General features: G+C 35.8%; 2 protein-coding genes across 8 annotated transcripts in view; one reads left to right on the plus strand and one right to left on the minus strand.

Moving 5' to 3' along the window:
* The window catches only part of LOC109088127 (growth factor receptor-bound protein 2), a 29941-nt gene extending 19055 nt beyond the window's left edge, over positions 1–10886 (minus strand). For 2 of the 4 annotated variants that reach the window (XM_042729316.1, XM_042729296.1), the window contains exons 1-2: positions 10732–10886; positions 9315–9635 (exon numbers count right to left, since the gene is read on the minus strand). In XM_042729316.1, the coding sequence (XP_042585250.1) occupies positions 9315–9392 (78 nt within the window). In that variant the 5' untranslated portion in view covers positions 9393–9635; positions 10732–10886. The remainder of the gene's footprint in view (positions 1–9314; positions 9636–10731) is intronic. The other 2 variants (XM_042729311.1, XM_042729303.1) reach the window with 2 other exon arrangements.
* A 1852-nt stretch (positions 10887–12738) lies between these two features.
* Positions 12739–17219, plus strand: LOC109065295 (melanin-concentrating hormone receptor 1-like). Of its 4 annotated transcripts, none has more exons than XM_042729329.1 (4): positions 12739–13287; positions 14516–14591; positions 15858–15920; positions 16044–17219. In XM_042729329.1, the coding sequence occupies exons 1-4, from the start codon at positions 12985–12987 to the stop codon at positions 16865–16867; spliced, it is 1266 nt and encodes a 421-aa protein (XP_042585263.1). In that variant the 5' UTR covers positions 12739–12984; the 3' UTR covers positions 16868–17219. The 4 variants fall into 4 exon arrangements, with proteins under 4 accessions (XP_042585263.1, XP_042585258.1, XP_042585277.1 ...); XM_042729343.1 differs by adding an exon at positions 14095–14244 and having other exon boundaries at positions 13169–13287; positions 15858–17219; XM_042729324.1 differs by having other exon boundaries at positions 15858–17219.
* Positions 17220–23416: the final 6197 nt, after the last annotated feature.

Raw genomic sequence — 23416 nt, forward strand, 5'->3', positions numbered from 1 at the left:
TAAGGCATTAAGGCGTACTTCATAAGTAAACACCCAATATGCTTGTAATATTCATGATAATAAGCAACTAATAGTGAGAATTGGTAAGAAGTAACTGAAGCGCAACCTTGAAATGAGCGGTGACTTGTATTCCAAAAGCAACTTATATAATGCAATTAATATCCAGCATGCAAAACATAGCACATTTGCCACATGCCCGAAATTTCTGTATCGCTTTAAATAAATTTGTTTAGACTTGGTGTTTATAAAAAGTTGCTTATAATAAACGCCTCTGTTATTTATTTATTTATTTATTTTTTTTATGTTTTTTTTTTATATGTTCTGATTTCTATTAAATTTGAAAGCTTTGGTGGAGTGAGACAAACTAAAATACTTTATAATGTCTGTAAATGTTTTTTTTTCTGAATGTAATAATACAACGCAACTTATACACAGTTTTTGTTTCTTGTTTAATTAAGCTGTAACAAACAGCTTTGAAGTGCTTTTGACTTCATTACAAAGACTTCAAAGAGCATTCCTGAGCAAAAAAAGAAATCAAGTTCAAATCAAACATCAAAATGTGTTTCACTTCATATTTTTGACGCCCAACAAAGCCGTTGAACCCGCCTGCACTGCGAGCTGCTCTGTACAGGAATGATGTGTTCAGGATGCTGCTGGGTTGAAGAGGTAACAGCCCCCACCTCCAGATCTAGGACACTGCAGAAAACTCCAGAACAGGTGGAAGAAACCACAAGCCTGCTGCTATTTCCCTGAGATGATGAGCTTTAGGACGCCAAAAGCAATCTGAAGCCCTGTTCAGAATAAAAATCACTGAGGGTTGCTAGCAGATATTACTGCATTAACCAAATGCAGGAACTGTCAGTTTTTGATACTTTATTTCATGCAATACAACACTCTTAAAGACCCCCTGTCGTAAAAAACAAGTTTTAAACATTGTTTACATGTCTGTCTTGTGTTGTTTTGATGTACATAATCTCTCTTCTTCTGCAGAATCAGTATCAGGTTGAAATATATACAGCTGAATTAATCCAACATTGCCATTTGCCATTGTGTCTCGTTTACTACTTCAGTTAAACTAGTGAAAGCAGAGCAGGAAGTCTGAGCTGCGTGCCTGGGTGGAGGTGTGGACTAATTTGCATGAATCGTGTATACTAAATGAGGTAAGGGTGTAGAGTTATATTCAAGCCATTTTAAGGCATGCAGCAGTTTTTTTTCCTCCCCACAGGAACCAAACATTTAAATATGTCATTTTGTTTATCAAATATGAGTTTTAAGGGATAAAATTGGTGACTGCAGAGGGATTTTAAAAACACAAAGGTTCTAAACGAGGGTTTTTCACAGTGATGCCATAGAAAAACCAATTTTGGTTCCCCAAAGAACCTTTTACTGAACAGTTCTCAAAAAGTACCATTTTTCTCCTTATGTTGAAGAACATTTTAATAATCTAAAAAACCTTTTTCCACTAAAACAAACCTTTTGTGCAACGGAAAGGTTCCAAGGATGTTTAAGGTTCTTAATGGAACCACAGTTGGCAATTAAGCACCAATTTTGAACAGTTTCCCCGACTTTGACGGAACTTTCCGTCATTTATGAGATAACGCTTTCACACAATCCAGATATAATCTGCACCAAAAACGGGATTTTCTCAGATTTTTGGTCAAAATGTTTTTTTTTTTTTTTTTTTTATGAAACTTGCCCACATTCAAGTGTTGATAAAAAAAAATGCATGCAGCAAGAATAAAAACTTTGTTTGTTTGTTTACAAGCACAGGCTCTTTCAGATATCCATACAACAAAATGTTCTGGGGGCCATGGAAATTTTGTGAAAATGATCAAAAATGCTGGCTGTGGCTGGCAACTAAAATAACAATACCATAGCATGATATCATAATATTCAGTAGCTGATCCATGTATTATAACGGTCTCATTTCATAAATTCTCTAGGCCCAATAAACCAAATCCAGATCGGATGTTTACCAAAAGCGAAGTTATTTCTACGCTTTGGCAGAATTGAATTGAATGTTCAACAAGTACAAAATATCACTCACATTATAAAATGACTTTGATGAGAAGACCTTCAGATGACAGCTGCTAATAGTCAATAAGACCTCAAAATGCACGGGACACTACTGAAGCTACTGACAGTCTTAGCTTCATTGCATCAGTTGCGTAAGACTGTTGTTGCATATATTTTGCCTGAGGTATCGATTTAATACCACAGCCTGGAACTGCACAGAAACCAACATTTTAGTATCCATCCACCCCTAATTCGAACTCTCATTGGGAGCCGCCACGTCGCATTACTGCTCCTCTGCATAATGTTGAACTCTGCTCAACTTTGTCAACATACCACCAAAGGTTGAAAACCAATGACTTCTGGTTGTTTTGTCAGTGCAAACTGAGGTCAGTGAGGGTTATTTTTTAGATGTGTGTGTGTGTGTGTGTGTGTGTGCTTGTACCCCACTTATACTCTGACTTTATAGCAAAGCAGACAAGAACAAATGAACTGAGAGGGAAGCCATCGACTCTAATAGCTGACATGCTAAATTCAGCTTGACTAGAGGCCGAGGGCAATGGAGCATGGGCCGGTTAAATCATGTCTGTCTCTGACTCATCTCAAGGAAAAGATCAGAGCGTGTGTCACAGTCTGGGAGGAGAGAGAGAGAGAGAGAGAGAGACGGATGAAGCAGGAAAGCAAAAAACAACACTTGAAAGCAAGTGCATTGATGTCAATGCAAACTGTGTCAGTCTATTGCGGCATCAGAAAAAGGTACTTTATTATCAATTCAGTGATTATTTTAGCTCATGTCCACAGCTAGAGGCAAATGTCCCTGACATATAAACCAAACTATGTCAAGAGCAAATGACAGACATTAGCGCACTGTTCATAAAGCATGCAGCAGCTTTGCGAGGCTGTCAGAGTTCAAACGCAGGGGATGCTGAATGGCAGCTACTGAAACGTTTCTTTATTCACGAGGGAGAAACTGAAACTATGTGGAGGAATGAAATGAAACCTCCAAAAATGTAGCTGCCAGGTTAACAGACAACATCTGCAACCACTCATTAGTAAACCTGCGACTGACTTTGTGACACCTGATCTTATGAAGTATGCATTTGTATTCTGCATGATCGCGTGTGCTCTGTGTGACGGTCGGTCCGTGTGAATTGAATATACGGACAGGAGGAGAGTTCAGCTTCATTGAGATGCACGATCGACAAACTTTAAACTCGTGATTTCAAATTATGCTGCGCTTCATGCTTTTGCCCACTGTCATATTCATGTCATTTTCACTGTGTGCTGTATGTTAAATCAGTGTTACCTTGGCTTTATTTGAAAAAAAAAAAAAAAAAAAATGTGATTCCCAAGGAATGCACACAAACTTCCCAGAATACTGAGTGCCTTGTTGGTTACAGTGTTTACTTCATTTTTAATTATATTTTTATTAAATATTTGTTTATTTGTGAAAAATACTTTGTCATTTAAGGTACAAGCATGGTTATTTTACACATTAATTTTTTAACCCATTTTCAAATTATTTCAAATTTCTTAAATATTAAATAAAATAAAATCACATCGGCTTTATATCGGCCATCGGTCCCCCCCCCTTTCCAAGATATCGGCAGACACAAAAACAAAATCGGTCGACCACTACAGAGTATACACTTTTTACTTTACTATATACACTTATTCATACTTTACTTTATGGCATTTGGTTTTAGTCATTTTAGTACTTCAAGAAATTTATTTTATTTTAGTTAGTTTCCAAGGCAACATTTCTAATATTTGTATTAGAGTTTTTAATCTGCTATTTATATTTTATTTTAGGTTTATTTCAATTTATAAAAACAGTTTTTCAACAGTTTTCAACACACAATTTAAAGTATCATTCATGTTCACAACCGAAAGTGCAGGACACGTTACATGCTGAACTTTAATACTTAGGGTTAACTTATCAGTGCAGCCTTTATCTCTGCTGTATTGCATTTTGAATTACTCAAGAGTACTGCAATAAAATCTCTTCATTCCTTTTGAAAAAATGTTCCTGGTTATTTCTAGAATAAAGATTCTGGAGCATAATGACTCATTTAAGAGCTCTTCTATCCCAGGAAGACTTAGCCATTGGGTGTTTTTCAACAGCAGTGCAACCTCTTCGGCCCATTTGTGTCAGCGGGACAACAGCCCCTCGGGCAAACATTTTGACTCCCTCTCCATCTCATCAAAGACGAGACAGCCAATAAACAGAGCAGTCCTGCTCAAATTAGCCTCCACGGAGGAAATTAAGAGTGAATGAAAAGGTCAATTCAAAAACGCTTGGCCTTTCAGTGACAGCTATCAGCCAATCAATGTTTATTCTGCAATATATTACAAGAACAGCCACTGTTGTCCATTTAAGAATAACATTCTGCCGTCCAATCAGCTATAAAAAGCGAAACCAGGAGAGGAAAGTGAAAATGAGAGGATACAACACTTACATTAAAAATATAAGTACAATAAAAAGAAAAATCGGCCTGTTCCTCTTATTGTGGCAGCAGGCAAAACCCCCCAAAAGTCCTTGATTTACAACCAAAAATACTTCAGAAATACTTACACACTGTTAATGTGTGAGATCACCGTCACAGTCTAAGCTCCTTATAAGCCAGAGAGGTGTCTTAAAGCATTGTTAAAAGCATGATAGCACTATCATAATGCGTCTGAATACATGCACTTCCTCCTTCTGACTAATGGACCAAAATTCATACACAAGAGGACAGTGTTTAAATCCACTCTGGGGCATTATTTCACAGCATTCCCTTCCTCTTCGTATGTCCATCACAGGGTTAAAACACGAAAAACTTTCCAAACTGAACACAAACCCAATAAATATTTTTAATCTCTTATTTTTGAGCAAAACAAACAAACAAATAAAAAAAACCCTACATTTTCTCTTATAGTAATATAAAATACTACAATAAAAGCAAACTAAACAATTATAGATTGCTTTATTTAAATAATACTTAAAGTATAATATTTTATTTAATACTTAAGGTGTTTATATATATTTACTTTAAAAATTGACTATATTATTATTATTATTATTATTATTATTATTATTATATAAAAAATTTTTTTTTATTATTTTCTTGATAAAAACAACTACACAAGAAACTCTTTTGGCTTTTGCATCAGAACATAAACCAATACAAGACCACTTGAGCTTGTTCACCACTGAAACCTCAGTTTGAAAAAAATTAGGGCACAGTGATAAGGGTCAGTCGTGCTCTACAGACCAACAGAGAGATAACCTGTGGGTTTTCAACATCACCACCGTTTCCAGACATGCTGATATTATGCTAGATGTCATATTTTCTACATGAGAGGCTGATAAGCTCAAAGATAACAAAGATAGAGAAGTTCTTTAAAAAAAAAAAAAAAAAAGAGAGAGAGAGAGAGATATGAACAGCAATGCGGCATCAACAGGTACAGAAGTTGGAGCCACTTTGCACTAACACAGACTTCACCACACAAAAGGATACATAGCAGATGCACTAAAAACCCACTCAGAAGACCTTAGCAACTGAAAAGCATCACCTTGACAACCACCAAGAACACTGCTGAACTGTAGTGGTGACTTCTGCATGGGCAAACACCACTCGCGTTTCATCTCAAAATGAAAATATAATTTAAAATATAATGCTGACAGAGGATATTAAAGCTAGCCTATCTAACTTCTGGATATTTTACTTATGGTCCATTTTTTGCACGCTTTGGAGAATCACTTCCTCATAAAAATCAGAGGTGCAAATAGAAAGACAAACAGCACTAAACATCTTGACAAGGCATTTCCATTAGACTGCAAAGAAGACAGAAGGAACTGTGGGAAGTGGTTGGATTTGGAGCCAGTAAGTGTCCTAAACTCATGACGTTTGTAATGATAAAGTAAGTAACTTAGTGTTTACTGAACACCAATCTGCAATGATTGTTGGGTCCGTGTGAACTAGCCCATAAACACACCAATAAAACATGTCAGAGAGATCCAGAACACCTCGCTGACGAGGCTGAGCAAACTGTGTTTTTAAAGATAAAGTTGTGTCATTGTGGCCGATGATCAGCAAAATTGAAGACAGTTTATATTTTTGATGTGTGTGCTTTTGATGCATTTCAAAACAAGTGAAATTTAAGGAATAATTCACCCCAAAATTAGAATTCTGTCATTTATTCACCCTCATGTCATTCCAAACTCTATCTTCAGGGTTTCTGAGGGTCTTAAAAAGTCCGGATTCACCCTTCCACAAATTAAGGCCTAAGAAGGTCAAAAATCAGAGCAGAACATCTTATTCATAAAGTCATAGCACTACATTTTTCTCAGTTTTTTTATTATTTTATTTTTTGGTTTTCCAATACAAATATCTAAACTTCCTTAAATCAAGATACATTAACTTGAGATGAAAATTGAGGATATGAAGTCTTGTTTCCTAAAACACTGAAAAAAATAAGATTTTATGCTTAGAGCGGGAACAAATATCTGTCAATGGAGAATGAAAACTTGTCATCCCTTCAAATTAAGATTTCCGAGTTTCCTGAGCCCACTGGCATATATTTGTTCTGGTTTTTATTATAAACTCAATTCATTTTGATCCATTTCTCAGTAAACAATACATTTTATGTCATTTTGCTTCTCAAGTAAATATATCTTGATTTAAGAACCAAGACAAAGAAGAACATTACTTTTTTGCAGTTGTTGCAGAGGAACAGTGCAAGTTATTTCCACATTCTGGAGGTTGGGAGCAAAGCTGAAATAAATGTAAAAAGTAATAGAGATCTACTAAAAAGTGTTTTTTTTTTTTTCTTCCAACAGTTAAACCATTAAAGGGTTACTTCTCCCCAAAATGAGAATTGTGTCATTAATCACTTACCCCCATGCCGTTCCAAACCCGTAAAAGCTTTGTTTGTCTTCGGAACACAATTTAAGATATTTTGGATGAAAACCGGGAGGCCTGTGACTGTCTCATAGACTGCCAAATAAATAACAGTGTCAAGATCCAGGAAAGTATGAAAGTCGTCATCAGAATACTTCATCTGCCATCAGATGTGCAATCTGAATTTTATGAAGCGACGAGAACACTTTTTGTAAGCGAAGAAAACATAAATAACTTTATTCAACAATTCCTTTGTCAACAGTCTCCTCTGTGTCTCTCCATCTGACTATTATTTTTGTTTTCACAAATTAAAAAAAGAATAAAGTCATTATTTTTGTTTTCTTCGCTTACAAAAAGTATTCTCGTCACTTCATAAAGTTACATTTGAACCACTGATGTCAGATGGAGTATTCTGACGATGTTTTTCATTCTTTCCTGGACCTTGACACTGTTATTTATTTGGCAGTCTATGGGACAGTCACAGGCCTCCCGGTTTTCATCCAAAATAGCTTAAATTGTGTTCTGAAGATAAACAAAGCTTTTACGGGTTTGGAACAATATGGGAGGGGGGGGGGGGGGTAAGTGATTAATAACAAAATTTTCATTTTGGGGTGGAGTATCCCTTTAATATTACAAGACATTTAGATACTAATGTACTGAATCCATTCTTTTCTTTCTTTAAATTTCTATACTTGTCTTAAAAAGGACAAATAAAACCCTACCTCTTCATAAAACCTGCAGAAACCCTGTTCTTTTGTCAGAAAAAAAAAAGTTTCAAAAGTGTTAGTGGACACCACTGACAACGTTAGACCCACTGTCATTCACTGCATGGACAAAAACAACAGAAACCTTCTTCAAAATATCTTTTCACTATTGCATTTCACAGAAAAAATAAATAAAAAATACAAGTTTGGAACAACATGAGGGTGAGTACCCAAAGACACAATGTTAATTTTTGGGTGAAGTAGCTTGCGTAGACGGTTTCCTACTTATGTACAAGGCATAAGAGACAAAATAAAGTCAGTCAGGCATCTTTTTACATGCATGATATATGCAATATAAAACGCAAACAAGAACATATGATTGCTTGTTGTATTATTCATACTGTAACTACACTTCTGTTCTGCATGCATTATCCAACACTATAATCTGAAGTCAAGGAAAAAAAATCCCATAGAGGACCAAACCAATGCCATAATCCTGCCGGTTTTTCTCCACACTACTTCAGGACGTGGTTCATGTAGTGCCTCTGCCGTCCCATTGCAAAGAGAAAGACCTCATGATAATCTCGGCCACTAATCAAATCAAAGGAATGATGCTGTTGACGTGCTTATGACAGGCTTATGCATGCATGATGCATGAAAGATGACCTCAAATTCAACCTGAGAGATTAGATTGATTGTGTTTAAATCTCCAAACACTTGAGTACAAGGCCTTTCCTCCGCACAGCTGATATGTTGCAATCCAGCTGAAAGAGGGCCGGCTTGAACTCTCCTTAGGGACAGAAGGAAAGATCGCTGATTTACATAAACTGGAGAGCGACATACAGCTGTGAGGTCTGGCCAGATTAACAGATGCTGTGCTTGAGATTAGCATTCAGACGCGAGAGGAAAGAGAAATTATGTGCTTTCATTAAGAGTCATTCTGAGAAGCTGCAGGTTGAATGGAAGAAACTGCAGTGACATCACCAAACAGATATTAGAAATGAGGAAATAATGACAAAAATATCTGGAAATGAACAGGAACTTGCCCTAGAAAATCAACAAATGGCTTTTTGTTCATGATTTCTTCACTCATACCTTCAAATGCTTTTCAATCTTAAATGCTGAACACTATAAACTCCTTTATGAAACGACAACATACTCCTCACCGTTTGTCGTGAGTTTTTAAACACGAAGTTGCATTATTGTGACCATCGATCAGCAAAAATTAAGAAAGTCTGTCAATGTGCGCTAATCTTCCAGACGCACTTCAAAACACAATAACGTAAAATTACAAAGACAGTTCACCCAAAAATTTTAACTGTCATGATTTACTTGCTCTCATGTCATTCCAAAACCATATATATATATATATATATATATATATAATATATATATATATATATATATATATATATATATATATATATATATAAAATAAACTACTTCCTTATTCACAATACCATAATCATCCATCCAACTTCACTAAACAGCAAATCATTTTCCTGGCATATGAACAGAAGACCAAACAATAAAACTAATCAATAACTAACAAACCAATTGGTCCAGATGCAATATAGCCTGTAAGTACTGTTACAGTATTTAATTAGTAATGAGACTATAAGGCACTTACAGACATTCTGATGAAGATAAAAAGCCCCAACTACGTGCTCTCGCGTGGATCTATATTAACACACATTAAATAATCATGACTTACCTTCAGTACTTCCCCACGTTTAAAACTCAGCTCATCATCTGCAGTTGCTTTGAAATCATACTTGGCAATGGCCTCCATGATTCAGCCTGACGGACACCTATGTGGTAAGGTTCAAAGCAGTGGAAAAAGCCTCCTGATGCAGTTTATATCCCTGTTGTGGACCAGAGGACCAGACAATGAGATCTCAACAGCGATGATGAGCACAGAAGACACAATGATCTCCACCTGTCTCTCTCTCTCTCTCTCTCTCTGTTTGTGTGTGTGTCAGCCCCGCGTCTCTCCTCCCGTCGCGATCCTCACATACAGACCACGGCGAGAAACCTGCGAACAAAATACTTTCAGTCTTTCAGAAAACCCGATAGGGCTCGATAGTGTTGATCTAGTGTTCTAGATTGTTCAATGGGCCGCGCCCCACGATACAACTGGTATTAAAAAGCAAACGCTCCCCATAAAGAGGAAGGAAACCCGTCTGCTTGACGTCTCAAGCGGCCAATTACGCGCCGCGGCTAGAGCGGACCGACCAATCAGATTAGCGCGTTGAAACGGCGTCAGCCAATCATAGCCCTAGAAGGGGCGTCAACACCCAATTGGCTTCGCTCAGTCTGCTGCTCGACCAATAAACGGTCAGAGTTTCGCAGCGTTCGCGAACTCGAGGTTCGATAACGTCATAGCGCTTTAGAACGTGCACAGAATAATATTAGAATTTTTAGCAAATATCAATAATTGCGCATTCATAAGTCAACGTGTAAACGAGCTGTAATGTATTACCGATATCAGCTTTCTAGAGGAGAAAATTGCGTAAATGGCACCGGAAATGCTCTGGATGTTATTTAAAGCACTGTATTATCGTGATCATAATCATATTGTTATCTTACATGCAGTGACGTTACTGCAATTCAACAGGCAGCATTTGACAACGACGTTTTATTGTCCAACGCTACTTGAATCTCGAAACAAAGACTTGCGAAGACTTCCATATAATGTTTACAACATTCATGGACAATATTAATTTTAAACGGAAATGAGTGAAATTGTTTACTATTATATATGCGGCAACGCAACATAAAACTAACTGTCAAAGTCTAAATATTATATTAACGTTTTTAAAGTATTCCTATTCATAATGCATCGTTTAAGTGATAATAAAAAATAAACATGACTAATTCCAATACAGTTTCAAAGGTGCTAGCTTAAAAAAATCTCGTAAAATAACTTTAAAAAACAACCCGAGACTGAGCTTCTTCTGTCAACTTTTTGTCAACGTGTCTAGAAGCATAAAATCCATGGTTTCATTGCCATAAATAATAGTGGTAATGTATAGAAGAGCACAGAGGCCTTATGGCCTTTGCTCATGTTAACGTGGAAAAAAAACATTGCCGCTGGCAGTCCGAGAAAAGCTGTAGTTTCATATACTCACTCTTGAAAACAACTGTGAGGGCCAACACTCGCTCTCTCGTTTTCAAGAACTCAGAATCCACTCTAATTGGTCTTTAATCGTTGATGAGGCTGAGCTCTTGTACCTAGCCCGACTTGAAATGGTGAAAAATTGCTGTATTTTCTGTTTGTTTCCGTTTCCTCTTTGATTCAGCGACGGTCAGCTTCCGCCTGCCCCTAGTGGACGAGTTGTGTCGTTACACAATTCATAACTGAGTTCAATGATTGCAGCAAAGCGCCATCTTCTGTTCAATCACCAAGAGTGTCTTGATATTACTGGAAACTGAATCATATCCATATGTACACTAATTCATACACAAGGCCAGAAACATATTGTACAGTGTATTATTTCATGTGTCAGTTCTATAGTGTATACTTGTCATTGTCCACTGCATTGTTGTGGAGCTTGTATTCTACATAATGCATATCCTCCTGAGAACCAGGAAAAAAAGTTTTGTGAATTAATTTAATTTAATTCGTTTTTGTTATTACATTGATTGGAGCATAAGAAACAAATGGAGATTTTTTTTTTCTTTTTTTTTTTTTGAAAAAATATATTTTATAGTCTTTAATTTTATTCATATTTTATACTATGTACTTTGTAGAGGACTCCAGGACTATGTTATTCAAAAAGATAAATAGACATGAAAAGGCATTTATAGGCAAAAACAATGTTTTATTTTTCATTCATCAATCAGTTTTTAGGTTTCAGGCTATTTTTAGCCAAACTTTGTACAAAGATGATTCTCAACTATGTTATGAAAGATATAACAGAATGATTTGATATACTATTGTACTTTATGGAATATGTGTGTAAAATGTCCATAAATTGGTTTTCCCATTCTACACAGTGTATCTATACATTGCATCTAATTTGCATATTAATGTGTTCTTGCATATTAATGAAAAAGAAGTGTTATAATGTGAGTAATAACAACATTTTCTTAAGAATATCTCATATTTCATAGGAATATTGATCTATAATTTCTTTTCCTATTGACTTGTTGTGTCTCTCCCAAGATGTCTGATTAACATGATGTTTGTCCTCTACAGAAGACACTTGAAAATTATGACCTGTTTCATGATAAAAAGTCATACTCCGATTTGAAACCCCATAACATGTTTCTGAGATTTTTATTTATGACAAACAATTTTAAAATTAGCCAGATTAAAATGATAATTACAAAACATTATCATATTTCCCTAAGAGTGCTAAATTGGATGATTCTGTCAATATCAGTCATGTTTGACAGGAATGAAAACGAAGATATAAAGGATAAAGTGCGCACATTTAACTGTACAGTTGTTTAACATCATACCGTTTGTTCAGCTATGGAAACATTCATCTGAGAAACACTTTCAAAACTCCATAAAACAGTTTTAATAGTTGTGAAAATTACACGATCTGGCCTTTGTGTGTCATGTAAAGACTATCGACAGTCAGCCATCACAGCTTCGCGTCTGACCTGATTAAGCTCTATAACCTCTATATTGACCAATTATTATTGTCAAATGATGCTAAGCCAGACCAAAAACCACCTGCAAAACCGTCCCTCAGCCTAGCTAGTCTTTCAAAGAGGCTAAATACTGATTGAGGGTTTAAAAATAACAAACAATGTACTTTGAAACCCTTTCGATCATAGAAGGATTTATTATATGAATTATTTTATCGACACATATTTTTCGTTTTATGGTTATGTAATAATAGGCCTACCCGGAATAATACCTTCGGACATGCGCACATAAAAATAAATAAATAAAAATAACGACCACCTACAGTGGATATTCAGATGTTTACAAGAAACAAAGTTATGATTAATACGTGGAATATTAATATGTGTGATTAATGGCATAAAGTTAATGCATTGCATGACATTCTTACTGAAATATTTGTTAGATTTATCACTTTTATGCAGGTAGCCTATTAAAGAAAATATATTGCAGGCTTTATATGCGCGCTTCACGCGTAGGCTGATCAATCCCTGCAGGCTTTAGAGCGAAACAACATTCAGTGCTACATTCGTAAACATGCTTCCACTTTTCACCTCGCAGACACTTTAAACCCAGCCTGATTAAACCGCTCACTAACTGCAGGGACAGTCCCAGTGTGGAAAGACGCACATTATGCTGTTGAAATGACCTCCCAGATGGGATAAGCTGCTGTAAATGGACTCGAACTACCAGTCCTGTGCAGTTTCTGGTTTCTCCAAACCGTGGTGTAGCTGAAAGTGCCCAGATGGATGATGTTCGTCACGTCAGCAGGATCATAACCATCAAGCAACAAATCAGACGCAACATCGAGCTCGACTCTTCAGGATCACACATAACTCCTTCTCCCAGCAAGGCTCACAGATGTTCTGGAGAGACATTTCTATCAGTCCATGAAGCGTTCCAGTGTACACACTGGCGGTGTTGGAGATCATGGTTCGTTCAGAGCGCGTTTGAGGAGCTGTCATGTGTTTGTGAGGACGAATCCAAGGCAAAGAAAGACCCCTGTAACTGCTGTGTTCTTCAAAGCACTGGAGATTATCAGATAAAGGTAGGTTCGTGAAGAATGAGATGACATTTAATGTTTTACGCAAACAAAAAGTGTTTGTGGACATGTAGCATGTCATTAGTTCATCATGATATTTAATATGAGACTACCATGTTCCTTATAGTTCCGTGTAAATAGTATGGCAGTGGTTTCCAATGCTGGTCCTGATGACCCATCTATATCTATATCTATATCTATATCTATATCTATATCTATATCTCTGTATCTCTTATCTGACACTCAGTTCAGCTCAAGGAGTCTCTCCTAACGAACTGATGATCTGAATCAGGTGTGTTAAATAAGGGAGACATGCAAAATGTGCAGAGCTGTGGGTCCTCGGAATCGAGATTGAAAACCATGTACTACTGTATGGTATATGAATATTGTTTTTTCTTTTTTCGAGGGTATAAATAATGATATGGCAGTTAAAAGGAAAATCACTATTAAATGTTCACGCATAAAGACCCATTTATACTATCTGAGGAAAAAATAGTAAGATTGATTTTACATAACTTAAAAGCAAAATAGATGATTCAGATCTTATCCTGAGAAATTTTATTTTGTTTGTTGACAGTGCATTTTTTTTCTCTATGCAGTATCAATTGTCCTTATTTTTATTGTTAAAATAATTCTGATTTCATGATTCACCGGATAAAAGGTGAGAGAATATTATTTGGTAAATAAAATTTAATTCGGTGCATTTATTGAAAAATCGCTGCATTAAACATTTAATTAATACTTTACAATTTTAACTCAGACGCCCTATAAAATCTTTGCATTTTTCCTCTTAAATTTTCTGCGGATACACAGCACCCCCTTGTGGCCTCCTGGGAGTCCCCAGTTTGAAAATCTAAAAATGAAGATGCCAAAACACTGCTGTCAGTAAAACAAACAGACAGCAGGCAACAGCAAGCATGATGCAAAAACAAACTCCAGTTATAATCCTGAAAAGCCTAAAAGGTTTGGACAAATCCATAAGACAACTAGTCTATTTTCAGTGTCCAGATTTGACTTTACAAAGATCTCAGTAAGTGTCGAATATACGTTTAAATGTATAACATTATTTAGAATTAGCTTATGTAGTCAGAAATTGTGACAAATATTTGTAATTTTCTTCACAGTAAGCGTTTTTCTCAGTATGTCACTTATAATGTTTTGAAACATAATCATATCTCGAATGACAGATAGAAGCCTGTTATTAATTACGTGTGTATTGTGTTTTATGGTCAAGTTTGTGATGGATTTCGTCGTGACCCCCGCTGATAATTCCAGTGATGAGTTTAACTCATCTCAACATTTAAATGCAGGTAAATATATAACGGTTTTTGTCTGGCAAGCTGAATGTGTCATGCAAATGAATACATTTTGTTTAAGTCAAGTATAAAATTTCTGTGACTAATTAGGTTAGTCCACCGAAAGTCATTTTAAGAGGCAAGTAGCTCTCTTACTTTCATTTGCTTAATAAGATTAATTTGTGGTTCTCTGCTTGTGTCTAGCTCTTGACTCACCGGCTTTGTGGCTGGGATAATGTTCAGTCATTATGTTGAATAAACCCCTGCTGGATGATCAGGACCCTGAGACTGAGAGGACCTGAATCATTTTGACAGGGTTTAGTGTGTGATAATATCCTGCTTATTACTTACCACATAATGCCTAATGCCTAGAAATATTGTTATGTGAAAATAATGAGACCACAGCACACAAGACATATGATTTTCTTTTTAATCCACAGTAACGTATAAAAAAAAAGAAAACCAAGATAGAAAAAAGATTACCAGGGACAACTGTCAAATACATAATTTAGTGATTAAAAATATTTACACTACTGTTCAAAGGTTTGGATTGTAAGATTTATTTAAATGTTTTTGAAAGAAGTCTTTTACACTCACCGAGGCTGCATTTATTTGATAAAGAATACAGTAAAAACAGTATTATTGTGAAATATTATTATATTTTCAAATAACTGTTTTCTATTTTAACATATTTCAAAATGTAATTTATTGCTGTGATGCAAAGCTGAATTTCCAGTCTTCAGTGATCCTTCAGAAATCATCAAATATGCTGATTCGCTGCTCATTTCTTATTATTACCAATGTTAAAAACAGTTTGCTGCTCAATATTTATGTGGAAACTGTGATATATTTTTAACAGTGATAGTTGTTTGAAGAATAGAAAGTTCAAAAGATCAGTATTTATTTGAAAAGGAAATCTTTCAAGAGGGTCTGGCTGCAGACTTGCACTCTCAGACTTGCATTCTCAGACTTGCATTCTCAGACTTGCACTCTCAGACACTTGCACTTCCACTAGCGACGTCACTTGCAGTCTTTATTTTTTTTTCCTATTTATTGATAACTTTTTGTTTGAATCTCTCAACATTTTATAAACTGTTAATAAACTGTGTTAAAAACTGTGTATTTAATTAGATATTTTAATAGCATCTTAATACATTATGCCATATTAAGTGTCTGTTTTTTCTACAGGAGGAAAACACTTAACGAAAGACTTAATGTTTTTTTTTTTAAATGGTACTTAAAATAAAACAAAAAAAAAATACTCTTCTTTTTTTCCTGCAGACACTGACGAACAGTATCACAATGTTCTCATGCCAAGCATTTATGGAGTCATCTGCTTCGTCGGTATAATTGGCAACTGCATCGTCATCTACACCATCGTCAAAAAAAATAAGTTCAGAGCGCAACAGACGGTGCCTGACATCTTCATCTTCAGCCTATCTATCGCAGATCTTCTGTTTCTCCTAGGCATGCCGTTCCTCATCCACCAACTTGTGGGAAACGGTTCGTGGTGTTTCGGTGCCACCATGTGCACCGTCATCACGGCGCTGGACTCTAACAGTCAGATCGTGAGCACCTACATTTTAACGGTCATGACGTTGGATCGATACTTGGCCACGGTTCATCCCATCCGCTTCAAGCACATACGCACTCCATGCGTGGCCGTGGCGGTCGTGGGTCTGGTGTGGCTCCTCTCGCTGCTGTCCATCACGCCGGTGTGGATGTACTCCGGCCTCATGCCCCTACGGGACGGATCGGTGGGATGCGCTCTGCTCCTTCCCAATCCGGCTACAGATACGTACTGGTTTACTCTCTACCAGTTTGTGCTGGCGTTCGCTTTGCCGTTGGTGATCATTTGCGTGGTGTTTTTCAAGATCCTCCAGAACATGGCCGCCACGGTGGCTCCACTTCCCCAGCACAGCCTTCGCATGCGCACTAGAAAGGTCACTCGGATGGCCGTCGCCATATGCCTGGCGTTCTTCATTTGCTGGGCGCCTCATTACATCTTGCAGTTGGCACATCTGAGCGTGCAGCGGCCCAGTTACGCCTTCCTGTACGCTTATAATGTCGCCATTAGCATGGGCTACGCCAACAGCTGCATCAACCCGCTGCTCTACATCATGCTGAGCGAAACCTTCAAAAGACAATTCATCGTAGCCATCCGTCCAGCACACAAAGATTTCCGGGTTGATCCAGCCGACGGGAGTGTCAGTCTCCGTCTGGCCCCTGACGGAGCGCAGCAGTCTCAGTCCTCCCGCGAGCTGCTGCCGGTTACCGTGGCTGTGCACTGAAACGGCACTGACTCATGCTCAACTCATTTTTTGTGTCTATAATAGGCATGCAGGTGAAAAGAAGTCATGAAGAGTCTTACAGAATTGCTCATTAACAGTTCGTGGTTTGAAATGGATCTGTGATGAGGCACATTTTCCTTGGCATATTTCTGTGCGCTGAAGTATACACAACCCAATTATAGCAACATTTTTACACTGCAGTGATTCAATACCTTGCAGAAGCATTTACAGCCATTTGTTTTCTGTAAAATAGGGCTACTGAAAGTCTCTTTTGCTCACCAAGTCTACATTAATTTGATTAATTTGGTCAATTTAAAATAACTGTTTTCTATTTTAATTTTGAATTGTATTTATTCCTGTAATGCAAAGCTATATTTTTTTCATTGAGTCTTTAGTGTCACATGATCACATAGAAATCATTCTAACATGCTGATTTAAAAAAAAAATATTATAATCAATGGGGAAAACAAAATATTTTTGTGGAAACTGTGATGCATTTTTTCAGTATTCTTTGATGAATTAAAACTCAAAACACCAGCGTTTATTTGAAAGAGAAATCTTATTACTTTTGATAGATTTAATGCGTCCTTGATAAATAATAAGATTAATTTCCTCTGCAACTAAATAATTTTAGAGGCAAAATAGAGGCAAAGAAATATGACAGGTGTATTTTATTTTCCTTTTTCTCTTTTCTCATTATGTCCACAAATGTCACATTTTCTACCTCAAAAGAAAAGAAGAAGTATTGTAAAGTCATTGAAAATAGTTATTTCTTAGCTGTTCTTTTTTGCTGGAAACACAACTCTTGTTTTTGATGTCAGTGTAAATGTGTATGTGATGTTACTTGTTTTTGATATTACATGTAGGCTATGTTGTCCTCTTTAAACATATCAATGTATTAAATCTTTTCAATAGTCTTTACGTGTAAATATCACCACAAAATGTCCTTTATTTGAACTCAGTATTGGTATGAAGATACAGTAGGCATGCAGTGCAAAACAACACTAGTTTTCACAATGCCAGCCATTGTTCTTCTGAAAAGGGACAAAGTAATTTTGATGGAAAGTTGTTTTCCCCAATTTTATGGGTATATTATTTTATTGAAATCAACGTAAAAAGTATATTCACATCAAAGGAGTTCAAAGCCCTCAATTTCCTCATGGTTGCAGTGAAAAAACAGGACAAAGCAAGTGTGTTGCTCAGAAACTGCCTTGCACTTTCATAACACCCCTCCAGTGTCACACACGCCTGCAGAGTTGTCTATGAATTTATGATTTTATTTCATTTGCTTGTTAATGAGGGCTCATTATAAAGGAAACACCTACATACAATAAACTTGCTCTGGCTGTATAAAGGCGTCTCCATTTAGATGAACTAATTATCTGAACATTTGTGAACTAAATGAAAGCGAACATGTGGAGAATTATAATGAATGTGTAAACAGTGTTACCACAGGAAACGAGCCTGAGCCGGGGTTCAGTTTTGTTTCTAGGAAACGCTGTGAACTCGTGTCACGTTTGTTTCACGCTGCGCTCAAGAGGTTGTGGAGAATGTTTGGTCTGTCAAGCATAAAGTGGTGTTGTTTTATTAATTTGAGCGCGCACGTGAATACACGATGCAATGAGTGCCTGAAACAGTGTTACAGAAACCAGCCGATCATTCACGACGATTGTACCTATATTCAAGCATTTTATCAGTACTGGGGCACTGGCCCCCATCAAAAAAAGGGTCCCCATAGATTAATACTCTTTCTTGATACTGTTTCTGATATGGATATGAATAGTCTTTACCTCCAGTAGCCACAGTGCTCGTCCACACACTGCCATAAAGAGCTGACACACTATAGAAGATATTAAGTATATATTTCTTCATCCAGCGATCTCGTTTCGGTGTGAGAATCTCCTGCAAACGATTCAGTGCGTGAGTAAGTGTATAAATGTAACCACGGTGTATACGTGTAAATACAGGTACCCAGGTATAGGGAATGTTCCCAGAACCTGCTCTGAACAAACACTCTTCCAGTAACATTATCAGAATGTTTGCTCAAAGTTATCTGGTTTCAGCATTCTCAAAACATAAACACAAAAACATTATTGCATGTTCACGTTTTTCTGAAACATTCCAGCTGGATGTTCTATCTTAACAGGAACATATTTTTGTTAGCTGGGTATGTTTTTAGTGTTAAAATTTAATGTTGTTGATGTTACTTTCTCGTATGCAGAAACACTGTGTGCACTTCACTTCAGAAGTGTGCACTTCTCCGTACACAATAAAAAGGAAATATTTGTATAAATGTAATTCATTTACACAAAAGATGATGTCAGTCATTGCATCATGCATATACAGTATACTATCAATAATATACATTGATCTGATTCAACTGTTTTCAGGTGTTCAGTGTTCAAATAAATTAATAGTAAATTTCAACAAAAAAATACATATAAAATTCCTTAAAGCAAATGGCTATAAATGATACATTTGTTTTACCAGGAGTTACATGTCAAAAATTGATGCAGAACACTGTGTGAATTGAAAAACTGAAAACTGTGTGAACATCGAACAATAAAAATGATTGAAGTTTTACACATGTAAGAGCTGTGTTCTTGTTCATGATGAGTGATTGAGCAGTAGACTCGGTCCTGGCTATAAGTACTGCAATGCGTTTCACCCTCTGTATAGTAGACTACATGGCATTCCATCTCATTATGTTTCTGACTGCTTCTCCTTGACAGCTTCAATTGCATAGATTGCTGTGGTCTGCATCTGCAACAATACATAATGATAGTCTGGTTTTCTAAGAAGTGCACTGAGTGTGATCTGTAGCCTTGGGCTGTATAGAGCAGTTTTTCGGGTGATGGGAGTAACAGCCACCATCATTTAACATAATAGAAGCTTTTCTTTTTTAAAAAACAGATTGCTATTGATTGAGCTCATTCACTCTTTCTTTTGTCTAACCATGTAAATATAAAGTGGAAAAATCCTTACTGTGATTTCTAAAGAAAGAGGCAAACATAATGCCCTACAGGTCTTCACTTATGGACACTTTCACTTTCAGTTGACGAAGTGAACGCATGTTCAGTGTTACAATGAACATAAACACACAATAAAAACAATATTTACAGAATGGATACAAAGAATGCAACATAAATTGGTTCACTGCAAAAAAAAAAAAAAAAAAAAAAGTTTTATTTGGTAATCTTAAAAACTGTGCTTCATGCAGATACTAAATAGACCTTCTAATGCATTCCATTTTCAATGTTTTATTCAATGTTACTGCAAAAATCAGACCTAATTAGTACAATCAAAACACATTTCCCTTTGGTATGTGGCCTTGAGGCAAAACTGTGCAGCAACGGAAAGATATTAATGAACATTTAATGAATTCCAAGGTACAGCAAGGTGAACGTTTCACTTAAATATAACTAAATACTTACTACTTGCTATATCTGACTAAATATTTAATTAATAATAAAACACTAAAAAGATAGATACCCTTACCAAAAAGAAGTATACTTCAAGTTTATTTTAGGTGTACTTAAGTAAAGTTCAAGTATATTTTTTTTAAGTATACTTATGTAGAAACATATTTACACAGAAAGTAAGCTATCATAGATCTCAATATTTTTTGCTGCTTGAAACGGCCAAAAGTGTTTCTGCGATTCTCCCTCCCACAAGGGTCTGATGGCTCTGACACATCCACTCACTGACTTTGAAATATCTCGCAATATTGACTTAATTTTCACATATTGTCCAAACAACACTCCTACTTCATGAACCCAGTGCAAATGGTCACGAATAACTGGAGATGCTGTGTGATTCAATTTTCATAGTGCAGAGCACAGTGGACATAAAATGCAAGTGGCTGACTCTCTTTGATGATGGCCTGTGCCCCTGAATATTTCCCTGCCATGTTTGCTGCACCATCATAAGCCTGATCTTTCAGCCCAGAGATGGATAGATTAAGAATAATCAATACACCACTCAAAACCTTTGCCAAGTTCTCTCCTTACACTTTATGCATGCCTATAAATTCCTCACGGACTACTAGATCGTGATCAACAAATCTTAGACAGATCGAGTCCTGTTCTTTCCCTGAAACATCTTGGGTACCATTCATGATGACAGAAAACTGCAAGTTTGGAAGTGAAATGATGCTTTGTGCAGTTTCAGGAATTATAGAATTACTGGAGGATTTCGTTTTGAATTTGTAGAGAGTTATAATCAGTTTCGAAAGACAACTATTTGCTTAGGCATGGGTCATCTTCTGACTTGTATTTAAGAAGTTGAGCAAGGTTTGCTTCATCATCACGATGGCCTCTTAAAGGTAAACATTGTCTTGCCAGAAACTGAAAAGCACTGATTATCTTCAATAGGCATTTCTTTGCCTCTTCTTGCTAAGATGCCTGTACATTGGACAGCTGAACATCTATTGGTTTTGCGTAATAGATGTGTTGTTATGGCCATCTTGTGACATTCTGACTTTACATGCTAATGTAATTACAGTACATGCTATGAAATAATTGTGGAAATATGAGAAAAAAGAATCAGCTGCTCTCTCTCTCTCACACACACACACACACACACACACACACACACACACACACACACACACACACACACACACACACACACATATTCATCACTTTATAAATATTACAATTTACCAGTATATATATATATATATATATATATATATACTGGTAAATTGTAATATTTATAAAGTGATGAATATTGTGTGAATATGATAGGTGTAATGTACAAAAACACTTTTTAATTCAGAATTATTTATTGTTACTTTTATCAAATCATTTACTCATTTTTTATGTTTTCCATTGCTGTCATAAAAAAATTACATTGTTTCACTGACTGAAAATGGATTAATTCACATCAGCTACATTTGTCTAGTATATATTTATGCATAGCTATTTCATATGGCATAATTAAATAAAATTTTGCTTGTTTTACTAAAATATATTATTTTCAATAAGAAAATATGCAAGTATTGGTCAGAATTGTATCATTATTATTGTGTGTAAGTGTTGGGGTGGGCTAGCAATGCAGTTTATTCTTTGGTAATCTTAATTTTTAAGTAGTAATACTTATATTTTTGAGTATAAAATCAACAGTCTTCTTCAAAGGTGAGACCTTCGAGCAGCTGCCCGACGTCTGCTCTGAGGAAAAGCGTACTAGGTAGGGTTGTTTAATTAGTGATGCTATGAGGTGTTAGTGCACCTGTCGCTCTTATTTATTTATTTATTTATTTATTTTGTGAAAAATGACAAGGTTAAATGTCTTAGAATAATTCATCACAATGCATTATTATTATTGTTATTATCTTTTTTTTATAAGCCTGAGGGATGAAACTACAGTTAAATTCAGCAAGAAAAAAAGGAAAACACAAAGGAGATTTAAAGCACTTTTACTTTCAAAAGATGAGGATTTTGGGTTTATTTGGATGAAAAAAACATACCTTTCAGGATAAAACTATGGGTCACAGGTTAACAATAAAAGAACTTAAATCAACTCAAAATGTATTGGTTATACAAAAATCACAAAATAGATGGGCAGCTGTTTCATCAACAAGACCACAAAATGAGCAAGATCGATCAATATCAAAAAAAAATTCCGATACATGAATTAAACCTGTCACCTGTCGTATCTTTTAAGTAGATGTTCCTGTTATTACGCCTTAAGTCACACGATAGCAGCAACATTGTGGATGATGTCCAGATATCATTCATACTTAACACATTTAGTCTATAGAGTAGGGTAGAGTAGTGGAAAATGCCCCCCTTAAGGACTGTGTAATTTATTTCTGAGAAACAAAAGTTAAATGTGTCCAGAATAGTTATAGTTTTAGTGATAATGGCTTAAATTATAAACCACATATGAACTATAAATCACACACCGCAGTAATTAAGCCATGCTCCCTGGGTGCGTTTTACCCCACAGACTAGGTTAAAAAAAAAAAAAAAAAAAACGCTATATAGAAATTATATATATAAAACATAACATTAAGCGAAATTACCCTTGCATTTAATTATACTTTAAATAAATTATACTTAAATTTAACACATATAAACAAACACTCAGGTGACACTTTACAATAAAAAAAAAAACTACATTTGTTAACATTAGTTCCCTACCCAACATGGACTAACATGGCAAATACTTAACATTAACCTTAGTTAACTGTACTTAATATATTAACCTAGTTAATTTCAACATTTACTAATACATTATTAAGAACAAAAGTTGTGCCTGTTGAGATCATTTAATGAATCAGAGCTAACATGAACTAACAAAGAACAGTATCAAAAGTATCAAAGATTAATGCATACTGTAACAAATGCATTGCTTATTGTTATTTAATGTTAATTTCAACATTTACTAATGTTAACCAAAGATACCTTATTGTAAAGAGACACCAAAACTTAGTGTTTTGAACAACACATTAGTAAATGGCAAAGTTTTAAAATTAAAAACATTTTATATATTTATTTATCTAATAATTTACAACTATTACCATGGATCATTTCTGAGTGAAAC

This window comes from Cyprinus carpio, chromosome A3 (genome assembly GCF_018340385.1).
Source record: "Cyprinus carpio isolate SPL01 chromosome A3, ASM1834038v1, whole genome shotgun sequence".
Classification (NCBI taxonomy): Eukaryota; Metazoa; Chordata; class Actinopteri; order Cypriniformes; family Cyprinidae; genus Cyprinus; species Cyprinus carpio.

What these genes read in the sequence shown, in the direction of transcription:
- LOC109065295 (XM_042729324.1), top strand. Translation starts at nt 12,985, where the DNA reads ATGGATGATGTTCGTCACGTCAGCAGGATCATAACCATCAAGCAACAA. An exon ending in CTGGAGATTATCAGATAAAG is followed by an intron (nt 13,288 to 14,515) that starts GTAGGTTCGTGA and finishes TTTATGGTCAAG; the next exon opens with TTTGTGATGGATTTCGTCGT. An exon ending in ATCTCAACATTTAAATGCAG is followed by an intron (nt 14,592 to 15,857) that starts GTAAATATATAA and finishes TTTTTCCTGCAG; the next exon opens with ACACTGACGAACAGTATCAC.